Here is a 22,323-nt window from a genome sequence, read left to right as displayed (position 1 = left end):
AGAGAGAGTATGTGTATATGAGAGTGTGTGTATGAGTGAGTATGTATGATTGGGTGGGTGTGAGTGTGTATGTGAAACTGTGTGTGTATGTTTGTATGTATGTGTGAGCATGTGTGTGTGAGTGTGTGTGCGTGTGGGGTGTGTGAGTGAGTGTGTGAGTGTGTATGTGTGTATGAGAGTGTGTGTGTATGAGTGTGTGAGTGACTATGAGAGTGTGTGGGTGTGTGTATGAGAGTGTGTGGATGTGGGTGCATTTTTGATGTTTGTATGTGATTTGTGTATGAGTGTGTGTGTGTGTGTGTGAAGTAGCTCTGCTAATCAGCCAAGCAGCCACCTCACTAGATCCATACCCCACATATCTTGATGGAGCAATTATGACAGATCAGGACACAAAGAGAAAGGGAAGATAGTCTTGATAGCGCCTGAGACATAGATAACAATTTCATCTGATTTACTGAATTTTAATATTTTGATGCAATTCAGCAGTAGCTCCTTAAGAGCAGAGATATGTTTGCTTTTTTCTTTCTTGTAATCCCTAGAGAATATCAAAATGTTTTACATTGGAAGGGGAAGATAGATAGATAGATAGATAGATAGATAGATAGATAGATAGATGGATAGATAGATAGATAGATAGATTAGTAATGGATACTTACTGGGCTACCTTAATCATATGAATAATGGGATCACTCTCTTTGAATTTACTCATAGTGACAAACTGGACAGGGCAGGTGACCTAAATGTACATGTGTTCTGTTTTGTATCTGGGCAGAAGAGGCAGAACTAAGATGATGCTAGGTGTCCCACTGGATAGAATCTTGAACTTGGAGTCAGGAAAATTTCAGTTACGCTTCTAATATTTGCTAACTGTGTGACCTTGGGAAAGTCATTTAACCCCTGTCTGCTTCAGTTTCCTCAACTGTAAAAGTGGGTTGATAATAACAACTGCTCCATATGCTTGTTCTAAAGATTAAATTAGATCAAGAGACAGCATATGCTTTAAATGGCTGAACAGATAATAACTATTATTATTATTATTATTATTATTATTATTATTATTATTATTATTATTATTACAAAGATCCAGGGCTTCCAGGAGAAACACATTGTGATTTATCATTGATCAACTTTTCTTTCTATAACAATTTTTTCAAAAAAAATTGAAAAGGATAAGAAACTAGTCTGATTTTCATTATATCATAATGTACATGTTTGCAAATACATAGTAAGCTGGACCTGAAAGATGTAGGCATAAAGCAATACAACAGAGACCATCTTAATGAAAATAATGCTAACTAAGATCTAATGTCTTTAAGCAAAATAGTATAGAAAAAGGGCTCATAGATTTAGAACTGGAACAGACTTCCAAGATCATCTAGTCCAATAACCCCATTTTACAGATGAGAAAACTAAGATCTATAAAGGTGGAGTGACTTGTTCAAGGTTATATAGGTATTAAGTGGAGGGGCCAGAATTCAAATGCAAGTCCTCTAAATTCAAATGTAGGGCTCTTCCGGAAGGACCAAGATGCAACATTAACAAAAACAAATTTGACTTTTACAGTGTTTACTATAAAAAAAATATTCTGTTCTACAAAATCACTTAAAGTTTTTTTAGCCTAAAATCAACAATTTTTGAGAAAAGGTGTTACTTAAAATTTTCCCTTTTTAAATCTACTCTATTTTTACCTGACCTTAGCTTATCCTGAGATTCTTTTAATTACATATCAACTCCCCTTCACCTCTCTCTCTCTCTCTCTCTCTCTCTCCTCTCTCTCTCTCTTCCTCCTTATATTGAGCTTCATTTCAGCTAATGTGCTCAGGTTAATCTTTCATCACTCATTCCATGTTGACCTCTCAGTTCTTTTGTAAAGAAGAAACAAAATAGGAAAAGTATTATCTGAAATGGGGAAGGGTTTAAGAGCTCTGAACACCTGAGATGTTGCTCAGGAAGCCACATGTAAGTCAGTGGATTTCTCTCAGTAACACCAACTGACCCTGCCAAGGAGGCTAGGACATTGTGAGGTCTCACTGATGTTCTAAGACGACTTAAGTCGCTGTTGAATTCTCTCCACCAAAGTTCTTACATAAAAAACTGGCACCAAGAACTATGTTCTCTTATCAGGAGGTAGGGACTATGGGAGGAATCCAGGCCATTGGGAAGGACATCAGGAAAGGATAAATGACTGTAACAATACACAATAACACAGTATTTTTAGAAAATGTGTCCTATGACTCCTGATCTACATGTAGTCTAGATGAGAAATCAACCAGGTAAAGAGATACTTGTTTTTAGTAATTTAGTCTTGTTTATGCTTTAAAACAATGGCTCAATACATAAAATGATTGGTGATTTTCTCAGGGAGCCTAAGACTCCAGCAAACACACGTGGCACTGTCAGGTTCTGTATGATTGGCAAATATCAGTATATCAGTTACCAGTGGCCAACCTCTTGGGGATAAAGTCTCCCCACACTTAGCAAGCCTGGTCCTTGAGGGCAGATACGTAACCCATTCCAAAGCCATATTAAAAGCTGTTCCAGTTTGGCAGGAACTGCCAAAGCTGAGATTATATTGGCAAAGCCTCTGGAAAGCTTCATAATTCAACACAGAATTGCAGCTGCAAGATTGTTGGAAGTATTTCTTTAAGGGGAGGGTTTAGGGTCTCCTGAGGCAACCCCTTCCACTGAAGGATAAACTATCAAGGCATAAGAACAACTTTGATTTTGGTTGAGATCCACCTGGGATTTCATCTATAGTCTTAGCAAGAGAACTAAGACTCTAGGAGGTTAGATTATCATGCTCCTAGACACAAAGTTAACAAAAATGTCAGAGGATGGGTTTGAGTTCGGTTCTGCATTACCCTCAAGAATGGCTCTCTTATTTACTAGGCCATGATACCTATCAGAATGGACTTGGCAAAAGTTTTAACATAATAAATACTTAGGGAAAAAAGAAACCTGATCCTATACTTTAACAAAAAAACAACCAATAACTACTCTGCAACACCATGCATTCTATGTGAATTTTCACACTTTTTTAAAAATAGAAGTCAGAAGGGATAAGTTAGGAGAGAGAGAAAGAGAATTTGGAACTCAGAGTTTTAAAAGCAAATATTAAAATTGCTTTTACATGTAGCCAGGGAAAATAAAATACTGAATAATTTTTTTTTAAAAAAGAAAGATGATGAACAGGTTCACAGTTACTGTAGCCAGAGTGTGCCCCTGCATTATAATTGTCTAAGGACATGGAAAAGGGAAAAGCAGAATCTGCTAGTTGGAGGCAGGTAACTGATATATTCAAGCCTAATTTGTAGCCTATTCTCTATAACATATGAAAAATGGTAAGCTGAAAAGTGCCAGCTGAGCAACTTCCCAAACTTCCTCTTAAAATTTAGATTGAGTCAAGGCTAGCTTTCATACAGTATAAGGGAGATCTAGGAATTTGTCATTTCATCTCTTGTATGTCTGTATATGAAGATAAAATGTATGTAGAAAGAAAAATAAATAAAATAAAAGTCAGGCATCGAACTGCTTGAAAGCTTTTCCTTCTCTGTTAATGAAAAGTTCAACCAGAGGAAGAACATTGGATGTGGAGTCAGAGGAGCTGGGTTCAAATGTGGCAGAGCCACTTAACAAACTATTAGCTTGGGCAGTTCACATGACCTCTCTGGGTCTGTTTTCTGCAAAATGAAAAGATTGAATTAGATAGTCTAAGGTCTTTTCCAACCCTAAATCTATGTTCCTGAAAGGATTTCTCCAAAATAATATAGTACATTCTTTTATTTAAAATTATGTTGAATATAATTTGCAAGCATGATTGCATTAGCTAAGGTAAAAAAAAAATACACTCCTAATTTAGCATTCTTTCCTTTGGTCACTGTGATATACTAAGAAAACAAAGGTCTGGTAGATAAATCTTGTTGCCAAATTTTGAATCACAGACTGATGGTAGAAGTTATTAATTGACTCCATTACTAATTACCATTTCAGACTCAGTCAGTTACCACCCACTTCAGTCAAATTCTCCTATAGTAATTAGCCTTTCCAAAGGAATCGTTAAAGCAGAGTGGAATTAAAAACACACATTGCCTAATTAAGACTCAGATCAACCTTCCAAGAAATGTGATTTTTCTATTAAGATCTTGATTCATCTGGCACAACCAAAAAATCCCAGAATTCATCTGGGCTTCCTATTGATCCAGGCTGCCCCAAAAGAATACACAGTAAAAAACAAACAAACAAAAACCATTCTGGCAGACCTTACCTTAACGGGCTTATTTGCATCAGTGCTGTCTTTGAATTTCTCTTGTACAGTTTCTGCAAGCTGACAGAGCAAGGCACCATTATCCAACTTCTCCATAAATGTTTCTGCTGTTATCTCATTACCTGTAAGAAACAAAAAGAAAGGAAAGGAAGGAAGGGCAGGAGAGTAAGTTTCAAGTTGGAAAGGATGTTTGAGATCATCTATTTTACCCAATTCATTTCATGGAAGAAAAACTGAGGTCTACAGAGGTTTCATGATTTGTTTGGACAAGATGTTCCAGGTGGTAAACAGCAATGCCAAAAACTGAAACTCTGACTTTGAATCCAGTGCTCTTCTGAGTACATCATGATGCTTCCCCTAGACAACATGACTATCAGAATCATGAGAAATGTCTTTTTTTTAAGTGAGAGCAGAATTACTCCTCCATGGCTAAAAATTATTAGACTGATGTTCTTGTTGGACAGCATGAATAGCCCCTTAAATAAAAATCTATTCTTTTCCCAGTGTAGATCATCTCCTATTCTGGAAAGTATTAACATCTCTAAATCTTTCGATTCTAATATCAGACAAGTCATCAAGTCCCATTTAGTTTGTTCTTTAAAATATTCTGTGTCTGTCTTTCTATTTCCATTGACATTCTCATGGTACAAATTCTTCTTGATTGAAGGCATGCTTTCACTCTGTTTTTCTTCTTTTCCAGAACACTGTTAAATTATTCTCTAAAACAACATTTCCACCATACCATGTCCTTCCTCATAAACCATCAGTGACTCCTCATTGCCCATGGGCAAACATCAAACTCATCTGCCTGGTGTATCATGTGGAGTCTTTCAAATCTTACCTTTGACTACTTCCTAGTATGTACTCTCTGCTATATATATATATATATATATATATATATATATATATATATATATATATGTATGTATGTATGTATTTATATTTATATATATATTATATATACATATATATATATAATATATATATATTTACTTTCTGTGTGTATGTGTCTGTCTGTCTCTTTTTGCCTTTGTTTCTGTCTCTTTCTCTGTCTGTCTGTCTCTCTCTTTTCTGTGTGTGTGTGTGTGTGTGTGTGTGTGTGTCTTCTCCCTCTCTGTCTCTCCCTCTCTCCTCTCTCTCAAATGTCTGGTCTGTTCTGGTTGGTGTGCCTTTGAATATTTCCCCCTACAAAGGATGCCCTCCCACTTCAACAACTTCTATCCTTTGAAGCCCAACTGGAACCCTACTTATTCCATATAGTCTTTGTCATTCATTTGAGTTTTTAGTCTTCCCTTTCTATTCTGGATTTTTAAAGCACTATCTGCCCTATACAATTATTATTTTGTACATGCCAATAATATTTAAATGACACATAATGTCATTTAACGTTAAGGTGCTATATAAATATTGGTTATCAGTTGTTATCATTTTCATCTTACACTGCTATTTTGCAACTATTTAGTGGTGCACATATATATCTTATCTGTACAACCTGAATGAAAGATCCTTGAGAGTTGTATGCTCATTTTGCATTACCCATAGGTCTAACACAGTTTTGGGACATTGGTTTTGAGTTTTGGGTCTGGACTTCTGATTTCATTGAATTGCATGATCAACTAGTTAAAAATTGGGAAGACAAATTAAACAATCTCTCTTCACAGTTAATAGTCAGTTGTGGAACTTGTCTCCAATACAACTACAAATCCTTATTTCCCTCACCCAGACTCTTCCCTATGATGTTCTAGCACCCAATATTCTCCCTCCTCAGACCTGAGGTGCTGACCCTTCAGAGCAATTATACCGTGAACTCAACAGCATCGCAATAGCTACTCAGATGTCAATGAGAAAATTTCTCCTCTCCCTCTGTTCTCACACCGCCTTTTGTCTGAAGTATAAAGATGAATGTCTCTGAAGTCAGAGGTTTGGGGTTCAAATATTATTCTGATGATTTTTTTACCAGTGTGACCCTGTGTAAGACACAATCTCATTGAGTTCCAGTGTCTCATCCATAAAACGAGAGGGTTAGACTTAAAGATTCTAAGATTCCATGAAGTTTTCTTAAAGTCCAATCCAAGCCTCTTCTTTTTCATTCTGGGTATGACAGAATGAAGCACACAGCATAAGATGGCATGGATAGGTGGCAATCTGACTCAGATATCATTCTATTTCTTCCCCAATCCACCTATCTTCCCAACTTTCCTTTTACTGCCCAGAGTACCATCATTCTTTAAAACCCCTAGGTTTTTGTATGGGTGATTTCTTCAATGCCTCACTTTTCCTCACCTCACATATACATATTAAGTCATTTAAAAAATATCTTGTCCCCTCTACTCCATATCTCTCATATATACTCTTTTCTCATACAGCTACCACCCTAGTTTAGATCTTAATCATCTGTATTATTGAATTTTCTATCTCAGGTCTTTTTACATAGGAGTTCATGCACAGTTAATAAAGCTATTTTCCTAAAGCACATATTTGATCACATCCTTTTCCTAGTCAATAAACTCCTGTGGTAACCTATTAAATCCAGGATCAAAAATTATGTCATCTTTATCTTTTATTTAAATTTATATTTTACATATTCAAGGTATGTCTTAAAGCATGGGTTTGGGTTTTGTTTTTTTTACTGATCTGATAGCTCAAGATTTTAAAAGTTTGGAGACCACTGGCCTAAGAGAGATAGGTTACATAATGTGTCCATAGGCAAAATGGGTCAAAACTTAGATCTTCCTAAGGCTGGTTCTCTACTCTGGATTCCACACTACTTTATGCACCTTATAGACATTAATAAAAGCTTTTGAGTGAATATATTAGTCAAAAATTTAGTGAGAAAAAGAAAATTAAGTTAGGTACCCAAAATAAATGAGGATTCCCAACAGTAGCTAGGCATCTTTTATTCATAAACCAATTTTTAACAAAAGAGAACAAGAATCAAACCTACTGCAACATCCAGGCAAAGGATAGCCCAGCTAGAATGATAAACTTGGTAATTTGCTTAAAATGAAATTCACTAAATCTGAGACATTTGGATTGCATTAAAAAAAAACCCAAACACAACATCTGTTTGATGTGAAACTTTTTGGGGGGTGGCGTGAGGTTGCACTTAGGGAATAGGAATCATTTTTATGCTTCATTTTCTCCGCAAGATAGTTCCCATTTTAGCCCTTATGAGTATAATGATTTCTGCAGGTGGCCAGACATCAGTAGCTATGAGTGTTCACCACAGAGCTAGTCTAAGCAGACCTGCCATTATTTCAGAAATATATACAGCACAACTGGAGCCAGGAATGAAAGTAATAGCTTCAAGACACCCCAAAAAAAGTCAGCTAACAATTTTTATGCCTTATTCTCTACTTTCTCATGCTAATAAAAACTATTTTCCAGTTTGTTTTTCTGATTCATGACATAAATATAAATATGTATGTATATATAATACATGTTGCATATTTATCTATGCATATGCATACACATAACATGTGCGTATAATTGACAGGGAAGTCATTTTAATAAATTTTGGTTTAAGTCTCCAGAATCAGTCATAACATCTTATTGAAGATATTGCTGTTGTTACCCAGAAAAAGTAATTTGACAAATTTATCATCAATGCAAAAATGTTTGCATCAGTTGCTATTCTACTGTATTGTTTGTCGAGAATTTTAAAAGTTTCAGCGATAAAAAACAATATGGAAGCAATGCACAAATTAAAATCAGAAAAACCTTATTCACAAAAAAAAATCACTTTGTCAAAAATTATTCTAATATAAACCAGTACTCATAATGAATTTACTCTAAAGGCATAATTAGTGCTTTTGTGTATGTTATAGTACAGAGTTCTTCTCCATCCTGATTTTTATGAATGCTTGAAGAATGAGTTTTCAATGAACATCTGTCTCTAATGAAAAATATATTAGGTGTCAGCTTGCAATTCTGTGTATTTTATAGTTCTAAAAGGTGGGATTTCTTTGTTAAAAACAGACATCCTGACATATTTTATAGTTGAAATTTACTGACTCAAATGAAGGAAATGTGCAGAGGCTAAGAAAAAAATCAGCATTTATATTTGTGTATTATATGTGATACATGGATATGGTATCTACATTTATATCTACATATATACAGATCAAAGGTAGGGTTTATGCTCAAGTGGTAAATCTTACGCAATGTGAAAGATTTCCCCTACATTCATTACTGTTTGACTGGGAGGGATGGGAATGGGGAGATGACTAGACATGAAATCACAGACTTCTAGCAGACACCATCATCCTTATTACCTAGAAGATGAATTGGTTCATTGATCAATTAATTAAAGATATTGTCTCCAACCCTCTGCTCTAATGACTGAAGACTTTAACCTTCAGATTATTCCTCAAGCCATCTTTAATAGCTTGCTGTTTACAAAACAGAAACAAAGACCAAGACAAAGCTGATTCTGTGTTGTTGTTGGAAACTGCCTCCCAATTTGTGGAAAACACAGATAAGAAATCAATGTGTTCTTGGATTCTTTTTTTCTAATTTTTAGATGAGGTGACATTTACTAGCAGTGTGACCCTCAGCAAGTCATTTAACCTCTATCTATCTCAGTTTTCTCAACTGTAAAATGGAAGTGATAATAGCACCTACTTCACAGTACTGTTGTGAGGATCAAATGAGATATTTGTAAAGCATCTGGAACAGAGTGGGCAATTAAGAAATAGTTATTTCTTTTTAAGAAATAGCTTTTCTGACCTGCATCCAAATTTCAGTCCTTCCAAAAGTAATCATTTTCCTTCATATGGATACAGATAAAACATTAATACATAATTGAGAATTGAGATCTATTCAATTTAACTAATAAACTATTTTTGAAACACTAAGTAAACAAAGAAAAAAAGGAAACAGACCTTATATTCAAAGAGTCTACATTTGACTGATTGGCTCAATAACATATACACAGAAAAGTCAAAACAAAATATTTTCAAAGTAAATACAAGGACTGGAGGGTGAGAGGGAAGAATAACTAAGAAGACCACCTGTTGGTGATGGCATTTAAAGGGAGTGAACCATGCCAAGCAGTACAAGTGAGGAGGAAGAGTATTCCAGGCAACCTGTATAAAGACATGGAAATGAGAAATAGAAAACTACTTACAAAGAATAGCAAGTACCCCATACTGACTACCAGAAAGTTAAGAGGAAGTGTAGTATATGGTAACCCTATATAGTTTGCAACCAATTTTTAAAATAGATGATACATTGGTTAGACCATTAAGTCTATAGTCAGGAAGATTGCCTTAGATACTTCTGAAATGTGTGAACCTAGACCAAGTCACTTAACCTTTGTTTTCCTCAAATATTAGAGGGTAATAATGGTACTTACCCCGCCCAGGGTATTGTGATGATCAAATGCAATATCTATAAAACATTTAGCACAAGGTCTGATATTGTTGTCAACTAGTGTCAACTTTTTGACCCTATCTGAGATTTTTTTGATAAATATATTGGAAATTTGCAATTTCCTCCTCCAGCTCATTGTATAGATGAAGAAACAGGCAAACAAGGTCAAGTGACTTGTGCAGAGTCACACAGCTAGTGAGTGTCTGAGATTGAATTTGAACTCATGATGATGAGTCTTCCTGACTTCAATTTCAGCATTCCTCCATTGAGCCACCTAGCTGCCCCACCTGACTTAGTAGACACTAAAGAAAGACTGGCTACTACTACTACTATTTTTACATTATTATTTTTATTTTTATATAGGATAGAAATAAAGAATGTCACCCATTTCACATTAGTAGATAGAACAGAACCATAGTAAGAACTTAACTGTCTATTGAACTAATTTAATAGAGTTACAGCTCATCTAGACATCATTTTATGGGGAGGGGGGAGAAATTGAAACTCAGAGAAGTAACCTGATTTGCCTAAAGTCATTCAGATGGAGAATATCTAGCTCTAAACCCAGTTGCCTATCCTCTGCATTATGCTGTCTCTCTGAGGAATAGGGGTAGCAGGAAACTCAGGTATCTGAATAAGGATTTTACTGAGTGTTTGAAGATAGTAGATAGGAATATTTTTGGCACTGAGATAGGAGCTTATAACATAAGGAAAGAGGCTCTTTCAACAGTGTTTCTGAGGAGAGGTATACACACTTCTCTCCCAAAGGGGAAAAGAACAAAATTTGACTCATCTGATAATCTGAACTCATACCCCACCACCCCCAGCATCTGAGAAGTGTGAAATTTTGAGAGTGTAAAAGCAGGGGACTGACTATTCATCAATCTCAGAAAAACTAAACATCTCTGTGTATTAATACGACCAACAGTTCAATTCCATTTGTAAGTCATAGATTTCAATTTGGTGTTCCTATTGAGCATAAATAATAAAGACTTTGTTGGTAAGGTTCTGGTGCTAGATTAGACAGTAATTGATCTAGGGAGGTTATCTCAATTCATGAATATAAACTTGATTCTTTAAACTCTGGAAATCCACAGAAGATGACATATTGCCTATGTAAATTTTATTGAATATATAAAGAACATGAGAAGTTTGAAGTCTAAGGAGCTAGGGAAGTGATTAATGCCTTGAAATGATGTGAAGGGAACAAATAGAACTTTAAAAATTCATCCAGATGTTCATTATATTTGACCATATCAACAAAAAAACATTTAAAACTTTAAAAATTTGGGAAAAAATCCTTAGAACAATCTAAATTCCTTCTTTGGTTGAAGACAGGGCAGAGATGATGGTCTGGATTCAGAATTTTATCATGGAAGGAAGATCCTCAGTGAATGCAGATAAATCACTTATCTGAACTTTACAATTTTAGAGCATTATCGAGGATAATTGGAGGCTAAGATCGGAGGCTATTTTCATAGGATTACCCAGTAAATATCACATGAGCAAATTTTAATTCTGGTCTTCTATAAAGATGTGGAACAGAGACAAGGGAAAGGATTATGTCAGATATCACATTGCAGATATCACATTCAGAGAATATGCCTTTTCCAATATTTTTAATATGTTATATTAGCTCATGTTTTTAATCTGTGTGTGAGGAGGCTTTGTATGTCAGTTTTGTGTGTCTTAGAATTTAAGCTTTTCAAGAAACCATGATCCATTATTTTTAAGTAACCTCTATAATGCTTCCTCCTGATGTCAAACTGTATTATTTTGAGTAGCCTCTGTTTTCTTAAGATCCTGTTTTGATGTTATAAGACAACAGGTATCCAAATTGTATGACTTAATGGTATCTATGCAGAGACTGGACCACTGATATAGGAAACTCTCTTTGGTATTGCAAAGAGAACACTTCTTTGCAACTTGCATAATCTTAGAGAGTCACCTAATTGAATGGTTAAGTGATTTGGCCAGGGTCACACTACTAATGTGTGTCAGAGGTCAAATATGAATCCAATTCATCCTGTTCCAAGGTCAACTCTCTGTCCACTATGTCATCCTTCTGTCATCAATTAATGATTATTATGAATAATTATAATTTTCTACACAATAAAGAAAAGGAAAAATACAGATTATTATTTAAATGAATCACAAATTTAGTGAGTTGTATTCTTATTGGTCCTGTTTTTCCAGACACATTTGTGAGTATGTGTATGTGCGTAAAGCAACATTCCAGCTAATGTACATCTACCTTCTAAAATCTTTCAGTGCCCAACAAATCAATAGAGTGAGTCTCTATAAACATTTGCAAGATGGTATGAGAAAAAGAATTGTGGGGGCAGCTAGGTGGCGCAGTGGATAAAGCACTGGTCCTGGAGTCAGGAGTACTTGGGTTCAAATCCAGTCTCAGATACTTAATAATTACCTAGCTGTGTGGCCTTGGGCAAGCCACTTAACCCCATTTGCCTTGCAAAAACCTAAAAAAAAAAAAAAGAATTGTGGATTTGTATTCAAAAGATCTGGGTCCAATCCTAGCTCAAAATATTACTTATAAGCTATGTGATCCTTTGAAAGTCACACCATTATCCTTTTCTTCATCTTCTTCCTCCTGCTCATCATCATCATCACTGACACAACCTTCCTCATTTTGAAAAGTACCACATTCATCAATCTTCCCAACAACCCAGTGAGGTAGGTACTAGTATTTTCTCCTTTTTACAGGTGAAAAAACTGAGACTTGGATTCTGAGATGACTTGCCTAGAAACACACATCTCATGGGTATCAAAGGTTTAATGTGAACCCAGCACTTTTCCAACTCCAAGTCTAATACTCCTTCTGTCTCACTAAGTCTCTCTGAGTCAAACTTTTCTCAACTGTAGAATGGAGTTAACAACAGATAGATTCATTGTGATGTTCAAAAGAGATAACATATATGAGGTAGATAATAAAGGTCCTTTCAACTACTATATAAAAATGGCTATTGCTATTTTGGGGGACGAATAGTTTAGTGACATACTGGGTACTAGCTTCTGAGGCTTGCAACTATGCCAATAATGCTCTGAGTAATAAATAACTATTGTTTTCATCCTTTAGTACAAGAAGCTAATATTTAAGAAACCCTTTGATGTTAAAGGTCCTTAATAGAAAAGGTATGTAATAAGCTATTAAATTTAAAAGTCTCAACCATGTTTATTATTGTTCAGCCCTTTTGCAGTTGGGTCTGACTCTTCTTGACCCCATTTGAGATTTTCTTGGCAGAGATACTGGAGTGATTTGCTATTTCCTTTTCCAAATGAGGAGACTGAGGCAAGCAGGATTAAGTGATTTGCCCTAAGTATCTGAGGTCAGTTTTAAACTCTGGAAGAGGAGTCTTCTTCAACCCAATATACTACCAAACTATCTTTTAACAATATAATTTTATGAATGCATTGAATTAATAGGTATCAAGTAATTGACAGGCCAACACTTCATTAAAGTACAATAGTAAAGTTTTAAAAATAATACTTTATTGTTTCTCAAGGCATGCTAGAAAACAAATGTATGCATACTCAAATAGTGTGTTATGGCAATGGATCTATGACCTCAGCAATGCATTGGTTTTCTCTAACAATGTAGATGGCAGCCTAGTCATGCCTTCTCTGCCCCAACCTTGGAGATTCTCCCTCAGGTTCTCCCATAATAATGTCCTCTAATGGCACCCACTCAATATGCAGGGGATCTTACTTTCCTTCCCTTGACCTTACAAGGATGCCAATGGCACATGAAGACTATCAGTTCTTTTTTCTTGTCACATAACTTTTTTTTAGGTTTTTGAAAGGCAATGGGATTAAGTGGATTGCCCAAGTTCACACAGCTGGGTAATTATTAAATGTCTGAGGTCAGATTTGAACTGAGGTACTCCTGACTCCAGGACTGGTGCTCTACCCACCGTGCTACCTAGCTGCCCCTTTACCACATAACTAATACACCTTTTTCCTCACTTTTTTTTTATTTAGGTATAGACTCAAATCCATATTATGTAAGAACAATACTCCCATTCTTTTTTTTTCTTTCACTAATAAATATTAGAAGATGATTTACAATCTGGTCTCATAATGAACTATACATAGCATATTATTCTGTATAAGGAAAATACTTAGGCTAAAATGATGAGTCAGTTGAATGAGATTGCATTTATCATTACTAAATCTGAAGTTCTACTCATGGTTTTTAAAAAAAATTAACTGCCTATATAAAGGACAATGAAGGCTTACCTAGACTTGTGGTATCAAAGACACAGTCCCTAGGCAATAAGCAGACCACAACACTCCTGAATGTGACCCGAATCAAATTAAAATGTTGTTCCTATCTGATTTTAATGAGTTGAAATAGTAGTAAAAAAGAAATATATAAACACATGTGGTTTTTTAAGTCAATATGTGGCCCAGAGGGATCCTTCTGTTTGGTTTAGCAGCCACTGTTTCTATTTAAGGTTGATCACACTGCTCTAGGCAAAAGTTTGTGTAAAAAATGATTTGAGGTTTTGGTGGATTAAACATTCAATGAGAAATAATGGTGTGACTTGACTGTCAAAAAAAGCCCTATTTCTCTTAGAAGCACAAAGTCTCTAGAAGAAAGGAGATGACAGATTACCCATCATCCTCAATTTTGTCATGTCACATCTATATTTAAACTGATCTGGAATCTCTTCAATTAATAATTCTCACTAATGTTTTCCTGCTTGATTCCTGTCCATTTAAGTTAAAAAATTCCATATTTGAAGGTTCACCAATGTGCTAGAGGTTATCCTGACATCACAAGGCTACCATGAAAACTCTCTGGTTGTTCAGCTGTCAGCTCTCATTCTTGTGATTTTACCAGCCCATCTTCTCTTCTTATTCTATCATTCTTTATTTGATCTTCTTTGTTACTGTCTGAAGTTCCATAATGATTATATGTTACAGCCTGTCTACATTTGCCTTATGACTTCCCACCTCTCTCAGTGTAATCATCATCATTAGTACTTTAGAAGAAGTGGTATTCCCCATCTAGCAAGCAGTTAGTTGTATCAGTCAAATTTTAGGATTAAAAAGATGGACCTTTGTTAGTATGAGAAGTTTGCTGTTGGCAAATGAGCTTTTCAAATTCCTAACAAAGAGATTTCTCTGCTCAATTGTGGGTGTCACATGTTAGTAAAACAAAATGGCATGCTGAATGACATCCAGGAAAGAGTGAGCAGGATGGTGGAAGGACCATATCTTACAAAGGATTGAATGTCTTTGGTCTAAAGAAGAAAACACTTAGGTGTGATAGGGAGCAAGAGGGTCATGAAGGATTACCATTTTCAGTTTGACCCTAGAGGACAAAACTAAGAAAAACAAATAGAATTTAAAGAGAGATAGAATTTGTCCTGATTCAAAGGAAAAAGAAATTCCTTAACAGAATCATCCAAAAGTAGAATTAGCTACCTCAAGGGAAATGGGCTCCTCATCATTTAAACCCAAGTGGAGACAAGTATTCAACAGTATTCAAGATTAAGTATTCAACAGGTCTATCACAGAAGGAATTCTTGTCTGGTTAAAGGATCTTGTCTAGATGGCTTCTGCAGTCCCTTCTAACTGAATTCCTGCAGCAATTTCCAGAATGCCTGTTTCCCTTAAACAGTTCATTTATCCAGATGGTATTTTACTACCTAGACATACAATATTTCAGACTGTCTAGGTAACAACTAGCTTAATAAATGTTCATTGAACAATTGGATGAAAACCAGAAATGGTTATTTGTTATTGCTGCCTTTTAATTCTGGACACAGGAATCGATCATTACTTACTTTTATTGACTTATGATGCTAGTCATATTATGGTTGAAAATTATACCATTACACATGTACCACATGTGCCATACATGTGAATAATAAGACATTATTGCAATGACCCAGTAAAACTTAGTTTTCTCCTCTATCCAAGCATTACTAGCTAGCCAAATCACAGGGAAAAGAAATGAATACTTGGAGAACCCAAACTCCTCAACTGCTATTTTGGAAGTGGGATCAGAAGTGTCTGGTTTGAGAATATACCTTCAATATTCTCTTTAAAAGCCATAAAATGAAAAGAAAAGGGAAGTGGGAGATAGTTTGCTAAAGTCAACTTTTACTCTAAAATGAGCAGAAAGCCTTTCCATATGCAGAGTCCCATTACATAAGGGCCTAAGTTCTTTTTCTAATAGTAAAACCTCCTCAAAGCTTTTTATTCTAATTCCTATATTTCTACCTTCCCTCATATCCCCCCACTACTTTCCCTCCCCAAGGAAAAATCACAAATTCTTCTAAAATAAAAGTATCTGCAATAAAAACATCCAAGGAATTTCCCACTTTTTTCTCATGTAGGTAAAAAAGCAAGATTTCTTCTATCTAGGAAGAAACCTCCTACCAGAAAATGATAAAAATTCCTTTACCTTGAGATAAATGCTAGTTTCTATGAATATGCCACAAAATATTCCTTTGGGATACAACCAATGCTAAATTCTTCTGTTATTTAAAGAACTATTCCCCCACCTCAATCATATGGATTTCTCCCCTTCTCCCTTGATGACACAATAAAATGTCCTAGCCTCTCCCCAGAATTCTTTGCATCCTTATATTATGCCAGATTTTCCAAACTTCCATAAAGAAATGTGCCTGGAATTTATAGTCTAACTACTTCAGATGAACTCAAATCAACCTTGAGCTGTTACTCCTCTGTCTCTCTAGGGTTCTCAGAGGATAACATTCCTAAGAGAATTGAAGAAGCATCAATCACTTCTATCTTTAAGCTACTAGGAGTGCCTCCCTGAATATCCCAGTCACACATAAAATTCATGGACTAGCATGGGGGAAAGAAATCATTCTTATAGCATCCCAAAAGGAAAGTCACTCATCACACAGGTCTATTCCTCAACCTTTAAAAACTTTATTTCCTTTTTTTAAGTGGCAGACTAGAGTAATGGATAAAGGGCCAGCCTAGGAGCCAGGAAAAACTTGAGCTTAGGTCTTGCCTCTGAAACATAGTGTGTGACTGGAGCAAATGACTTAACTTTGCAACATTCAGGGTAATTCTTTAGAACTATGTTATCGAGCAGCTGCAAGTCTTCATGGAGGGACTACAGTCCAATCACAGAAGGAAGCTTCTACATTAGGAATGTCATAGCCAAAAAATAAATAAATGAATGGATGAATGAATGAATGAATAAAATGACTAACTAAATACTTAAATAAAAAATACAGAAGAAAGAAAGAAAGAAAGAAAGAAAGAAAGAAAGAAAGAAAGAAAGAAAGAAAGAAAGAAAGAAAGAAAGAAAGAAAGCCTTGGGCAGGTGAAATCAGAAGTCTGGATCTGTCTCCTTTTTCCCCACCAAAGTTTTTCAATGTTTTCAACACTACAAATACACAATTCATGAATCATTGAATCAAATACAAGTTTTTAAGTTGAGTAACACTATGGGTCACACAATTTAGAACTTTTGGATTTCTAGCCAAAGTTTCACATTTGATAATTAAGGAAATTAAAGATTAGTGGGAATATCAGCTAATAACAGATCTAGGATTTCTGACTCTTAGACCAGTACTCTAAATGGTTGAGCTTAATCATTATTTGAATATCATCTCCTGACATTAAAATTATTCTGCTCATGATGAGAAGACTGTTTTCAAAATACTCACCAACAAAACGCTTAACAAAATCTTCCCCTAGTTGTAAAGAAATAATAATAATGATAGATCATATTTACATAGTACTTTAGCATTTTCAGAGCATTTTATACACATTATCTCTTTTGAACTTCCAAGCAACCCTGTATAGAAAATGCTTTAATAATTCTCATTTTACAGATAAGTAAATTGGAGAGTCGTCAAATCGCCCATATTCCCAATACCTGAGGTGACATTTGAACCCAATTCTTCTTGACTTCAAGTTCAGTTCAACCTTCTCTAATTCCCCACCCTACCTTCTCTCCCCAGTGAAAATCCCAGAATCTTCTAAAATGAAAGCATCTGCAAAATCAGAATCCAGGTCATCTGACTCCATCATTTCCAGTAGTATAGATGCCATCATTGTTTTTTTCATTGTCCTCAAATGTTCATATCATTTTGGAAGTTCTTAAACAGCTTTGCCTTTTAACTTTACCTACTGAGGTGAATCCAAACAGAGGGAACTTTTCTTTTTCCTGTTTTCTACTAGAGTATTTTGCAGTTTCTTTGTCTAAGCTTTTATACCAACAATTTATTAGCACCTTTGGACTGGTGTTATCCTGTCAAAATTATATTGCTTCCTTTTCTTATCTAGTTATGTAAACCTGTTGTCCAGTAGACTAATCCTCTCTGAACTTATGGCTAGGCTAGATTACTTAGTTCCAGCCATAAAGCCCATGACCTGGAGTCTTTATAAGCTTCCTTAGAGAAAATAGGCAACATGGTGGTGAACTGAGAGTTGAACTTGGAGTCAAGAAAAGTTGGATTCAAATGGCACCCCAAGTATTACTAGCTTTTGGTAATATGAGCAATTTGATCACTCTACTCTTCATGGTCCCCTAAGCATCAGTTTCTTCATCTGAAAACTGAGAGAGATGGATGTGATGATTTTTAAAGACCTTTCCATCTCCAAATCAATGACCATTAAGTAAAAAAGGGGGGGGGGGACAACAAAAAAGGAGGAGAAATTTAAGGCTACACCAAGAAAACCCATGTTTTCTGAATATGTCATGTCTCTTTTCAGGAAACATCGTACAGAAATTTTATATATCATAAGCTTTGTGAAAGGGATCTCTTCCAGTTCCTGAATCAGCTTTAATATTTGTGAAAAACTTTCAGCAGAAAAAGTATAACTAGAGGATCATGAGATGATTGCTTTAGAATTAGAAAGGACTTGAGAGATTGTTTAGCTATGAAATATGCAAATTTAGAAACATCTTCACTGTAAATATTGATATGGACTATTTGTACTGGACCTGTGGTAGAGCCTTCCAAACATGTACTGGAGTCTGACTGACTCTAATATAATGCCATCATTTTGGCCACTATGGACATAAAGGACAACAACCAAGACAACCCTCTCGTTTTACAAGTTAGGGAAGTGAATGTCTAGACAACAAGTGTCAGAGCCAGGATCTGAACCCAGGTTCTATGATTGCAACTTGAAAATTCTTTCAACTGCACCACAATGTATTGCTAATGTGTATGTGTATGATTCCACTTCAAGGTTTACAAATTTCAGAGATAGTTTATCCTCACAATAATCCTTTGTGGTAGTTAGGGATAACTATTGATCCTGTGATTGCATTAGCCCAGGGAGGTCCCAGTGAGGAAATTCCTCTTTCGAATAACTTGCAACTTACAGACCTAGAAAACTGCCCAAATCACTAAGGGATGAAATGACTTGTCCAAAATCTCACATTCATTAAACATTCGAGGTGGGACATAAACCAAACCTGCCCAGCCTGGAGGCTAGTTCTGTACTACCTCTGAGTATACTACATACTACTCTACAAATATACTACATATTGTAGGTATTGTTTTCCTTGTTTTTACAGTTAAAGAAACTGAAGTTCAGAATTATTGGCTTATCCATGACCTATGTGATTTGAACCTGGATCTACTTAATTTGTAGTAGAACTGTAGCATTCCATTGAGATGGGGAAAATTGCTAATTAATTATGGTTAGTTCTTCTTAATGGAGTCTTCTTCAGTTTTTAAAATTATTTTTTTTATTTAAGTCAATGGGGTTAGGTAACTTACCCAAGGTAACACAGCTAGGCAATTATTAAGTATCTGAGGCCAGATTTGCAGTGCTCTATTCACTGTGCCACCTAGCTGCCCCTCTTCTTCAGTTTTAATAAAGATTATTTGAGTTTTTTTGTTTTATTTCTGTCATTTTAGAAGAGAATATAGTGAATAGAATTCTAGACTTGGAATCAAGTAGGGTTCAAATCCTGCTTTAGACACTTTGCTGTATTGCCTTAGACAAATCACTTCATCTTTCTTAAACTCAGTATCTTATTTATATTATATATAACATAGTATAAAATATGGATAATAATGACAATAGATAACATTTGAATAGCATTTTAAGGTTTGTAAAATTCTTAACATATTTCATCTTTACATATTTTATTTCATTTATATTATACTATATATATCCTCACAACAATACTGGGAAGTATGTGATAAGGCAGACAGAGATTAGTGACTTGCCCAGATAATAACTATATGAATCTGAATTTGAACTCAGGTCTTCCTGACTCCAGTTCAACTTATACAACACTTACCCCACAAGGTCATTGTTAGGACCAAATGAGAGGATGTTTAGTAAGTGCTTTGTGAACCTTAAAGCTCAACCTAAATGTAAATTGTTACTATTTAAACAATTTTTAGGTATATAGTGTTTTATGATTTACAAAGTCATTCACCCTTATAATAAAAATATTGTGAATATTTTAATCTTCATTTTGAAAATTGGAAAGTGATCTAAAGATCCCCAAATGATAAAGAACTCAAAAGTCAGACTTACTGACTTTGTCACAAATATTTCTAGTAGCCAAAGGATCTGGTTCATTAGGAAAATTCTCACAAAGTCTATGATTAAACACCACCAAAATTGCCAATCAAATAAACCATTTCCCTTGGGATGTGGGGATAGAAAGATGTAGGAAGGGGAAGAATGAAGGCAGATCAGTCAGCTGTTTTGCCTTATGTAAACAATCTATATTTTTTTAACTTTTCCACTTTATAACCCAATATATCAATATCACAAAGAAATAATCACTGGGAGACCTTGGGAAAGTCATTGAAATTTTCCACAGGTTTTAGATTTCCCTGATACAAAACCGAAATGATAGGTTTATCTTCCCATGATTCTGTCACATGCTCCTGGGAAAGGAGCTGAAGATGTAAAACAACTACTTTCTCCTTACCAAATCAGATTTCAAAAACCTTACCTAATAGGTTTGTCAACCACAAGGCAAGATCTTCTTTCATCGGCAACAAATTAGCTTCATGTCTGCTGGCCAGCCACTGACTGTACTGATGCATATCTGAAAGTCCTGGGCCACCGCGTACCTTTGGGCTCAGGGTTGTACACATCATTTATCTGGTTGCAAAACCTGTTGCAAAACAAAACAGTTGGGGTTGATTATAAAAAGTCTTACAATTGATTTCTGAAAAATGTAGGTAGTAATAAGTTGAGGTTCCTGATACAATCATTGACCTTGTCCATGGATGTTTTGATGACAGAGAGTATGATTAATCATTAAGCCACATGTTGTACCATTCTTCTTTTATCTAAGTTTACTTCTGTTCACACTCACCCAAATCTGCTAATCATATTGGTAGGAAACAGCCCAAATCAAAGGTCAAATACAAAAAAAAAAAAATCAGTAGGTTATAAGTTGAATTTAAAACACTACATTTTACTTGATTTTAAAATACCTGATAAACACAGTTTCCTCCTCTCAGGATAGAGGTGGCAGATAGTGACTATAGAATGCCACATATATTGCCAAATATGACAATGCTGGTGGTCAGTTTTATTTAACTAATCTTCTTTCAAAGGAAAGGTTAATCATAGCCCACACAAGATTTCACAATTTAAAAAAAAATCAATGAAATTTTTCCTCTTTAAAAGTCAAGAGATAATATTTTGTCAAATGAAACATAGAAAACATTGTTTATATATATATATATACATACATACACACACACACACACACACACACACACACACACATATATATCTGCAATTTAATTCCAATTTTCTTTTAGGAAAAAAACTTGAAAATGGATGATTTTGGAAATCAATAATGTTAATGAATATGTTTTTAGTTTATTTTACATAATTCATGATTCAGAAATCCTCATTCTTCTTTCAAATGTAGAAGACTATTTACAAGTAGTTGCTAAAGAAATTTTAATTGACAACTAACCTGATTATAAACACATTATTCTTTAGCTTTGACCAAAGGATTGTTTTAAGGAAATGTCACCAACCTCTTTGTGATTACACATGTTTAGGGGAAGACTTAGAAATGTAAAAACAGAGTGACAAGGAAAGTTATGAACAAAAGGAAAAGGGCATATAAGAAAGAATTTTTAACTATAACAATGATTAAAAATAAAAGATAAGACTCCAGAGATGATACAATTTCTGTCAACATATGTAAATCATGAGCAAATGTGTTTTTAGTTGTAATTACTTTATATGTTGTAGTTGATTTTTGGAAAAGAAAGTCAATGTCAACAATTGATAAACAAAAAAAAAAAAAGGTCTGTGTCATCTTTCTTGAATCTATAAAACAAAGGAAAGTTTCATTTTTTTTCTTTCCCTTGGTAATATGCTTCCTAGACTCAATTCCCTCAAAGAAAATGATTGTCTCTTTGAATATTCAATATTTGACTTTATACTTGTATATTTATATATGAATTTGACATGGGGAAATGAGATTGAAGGCTAATTATTAAGAAGTCAAAACTTTAAACTCAGCAAGGTCACTAATTATTCCATTTAGGAGTAAAGAACCCTATTCTTTGGTCATTTGTGCAAAATAGAATAATTACATGGACTGATAATGAATCAGAGAGCAAAAAAATCAAATATATTCACAGCAGACACGATGACAAAATGATTCGTCATATTAGGATATTATGGAATCGTCAAGTATTTGTCAATTTCTTAAGGGG

General features: G+C 34.9%; 1 protein-coding gene across 4 annotated transcripts in view; it reads right to left on the bottom strand.

The window, feature by feature from the left end:
- GAS2 (growth arrest specific 2) overlaps positions 1-22,323 on the bottom strand; it is a 175,729-nt gene that overhangs the window by 115,157 nt on the left and 38,249 nt on the right. For all 4 annotated transcript variants that reach the window (XM_074230393.1, XM_074230394.1, XM_074230392.1 and 1 more), the window contains exons 2-3: positions 20,586-20,750; positions 4,265-4,386 (exon numbers count right to left, since the gene is read on the bottom strand). In XM_074230393.1, the coding sequence (XP_074086494.1) occupies positions 4,265-4,386; positions 20,586-20,733 (270 nt within the window). In that variant the 5' untranslated portion in view covers positions 20,734-20,750. The remainder of the gene's footprint in view (positions 1-4,264; positions 4,387-20,585; positions 20,751-22,323) is intronic.

This window comes from Macrotis lagotis, chromosome 3, assembly GCF_037893015.1.
Source record: "Macrotis lagotis isolate mMagLag1 chromosome 3, bilby.v1.9.chrom.fasta, whole genome shotgun sequence".
NCBI classification, from domain to species: Eukaryota; Metazoa; Chordata; class Mammalia; order Peramelemorphia; family Peramelidae; genus Macrotis; species Macrotis lagotis.
The sequence above is the reverse complement of the archived record's forward strand: the minus strand, read 5'-3'. Positions and strand labels throughout refer to the sequence as shown.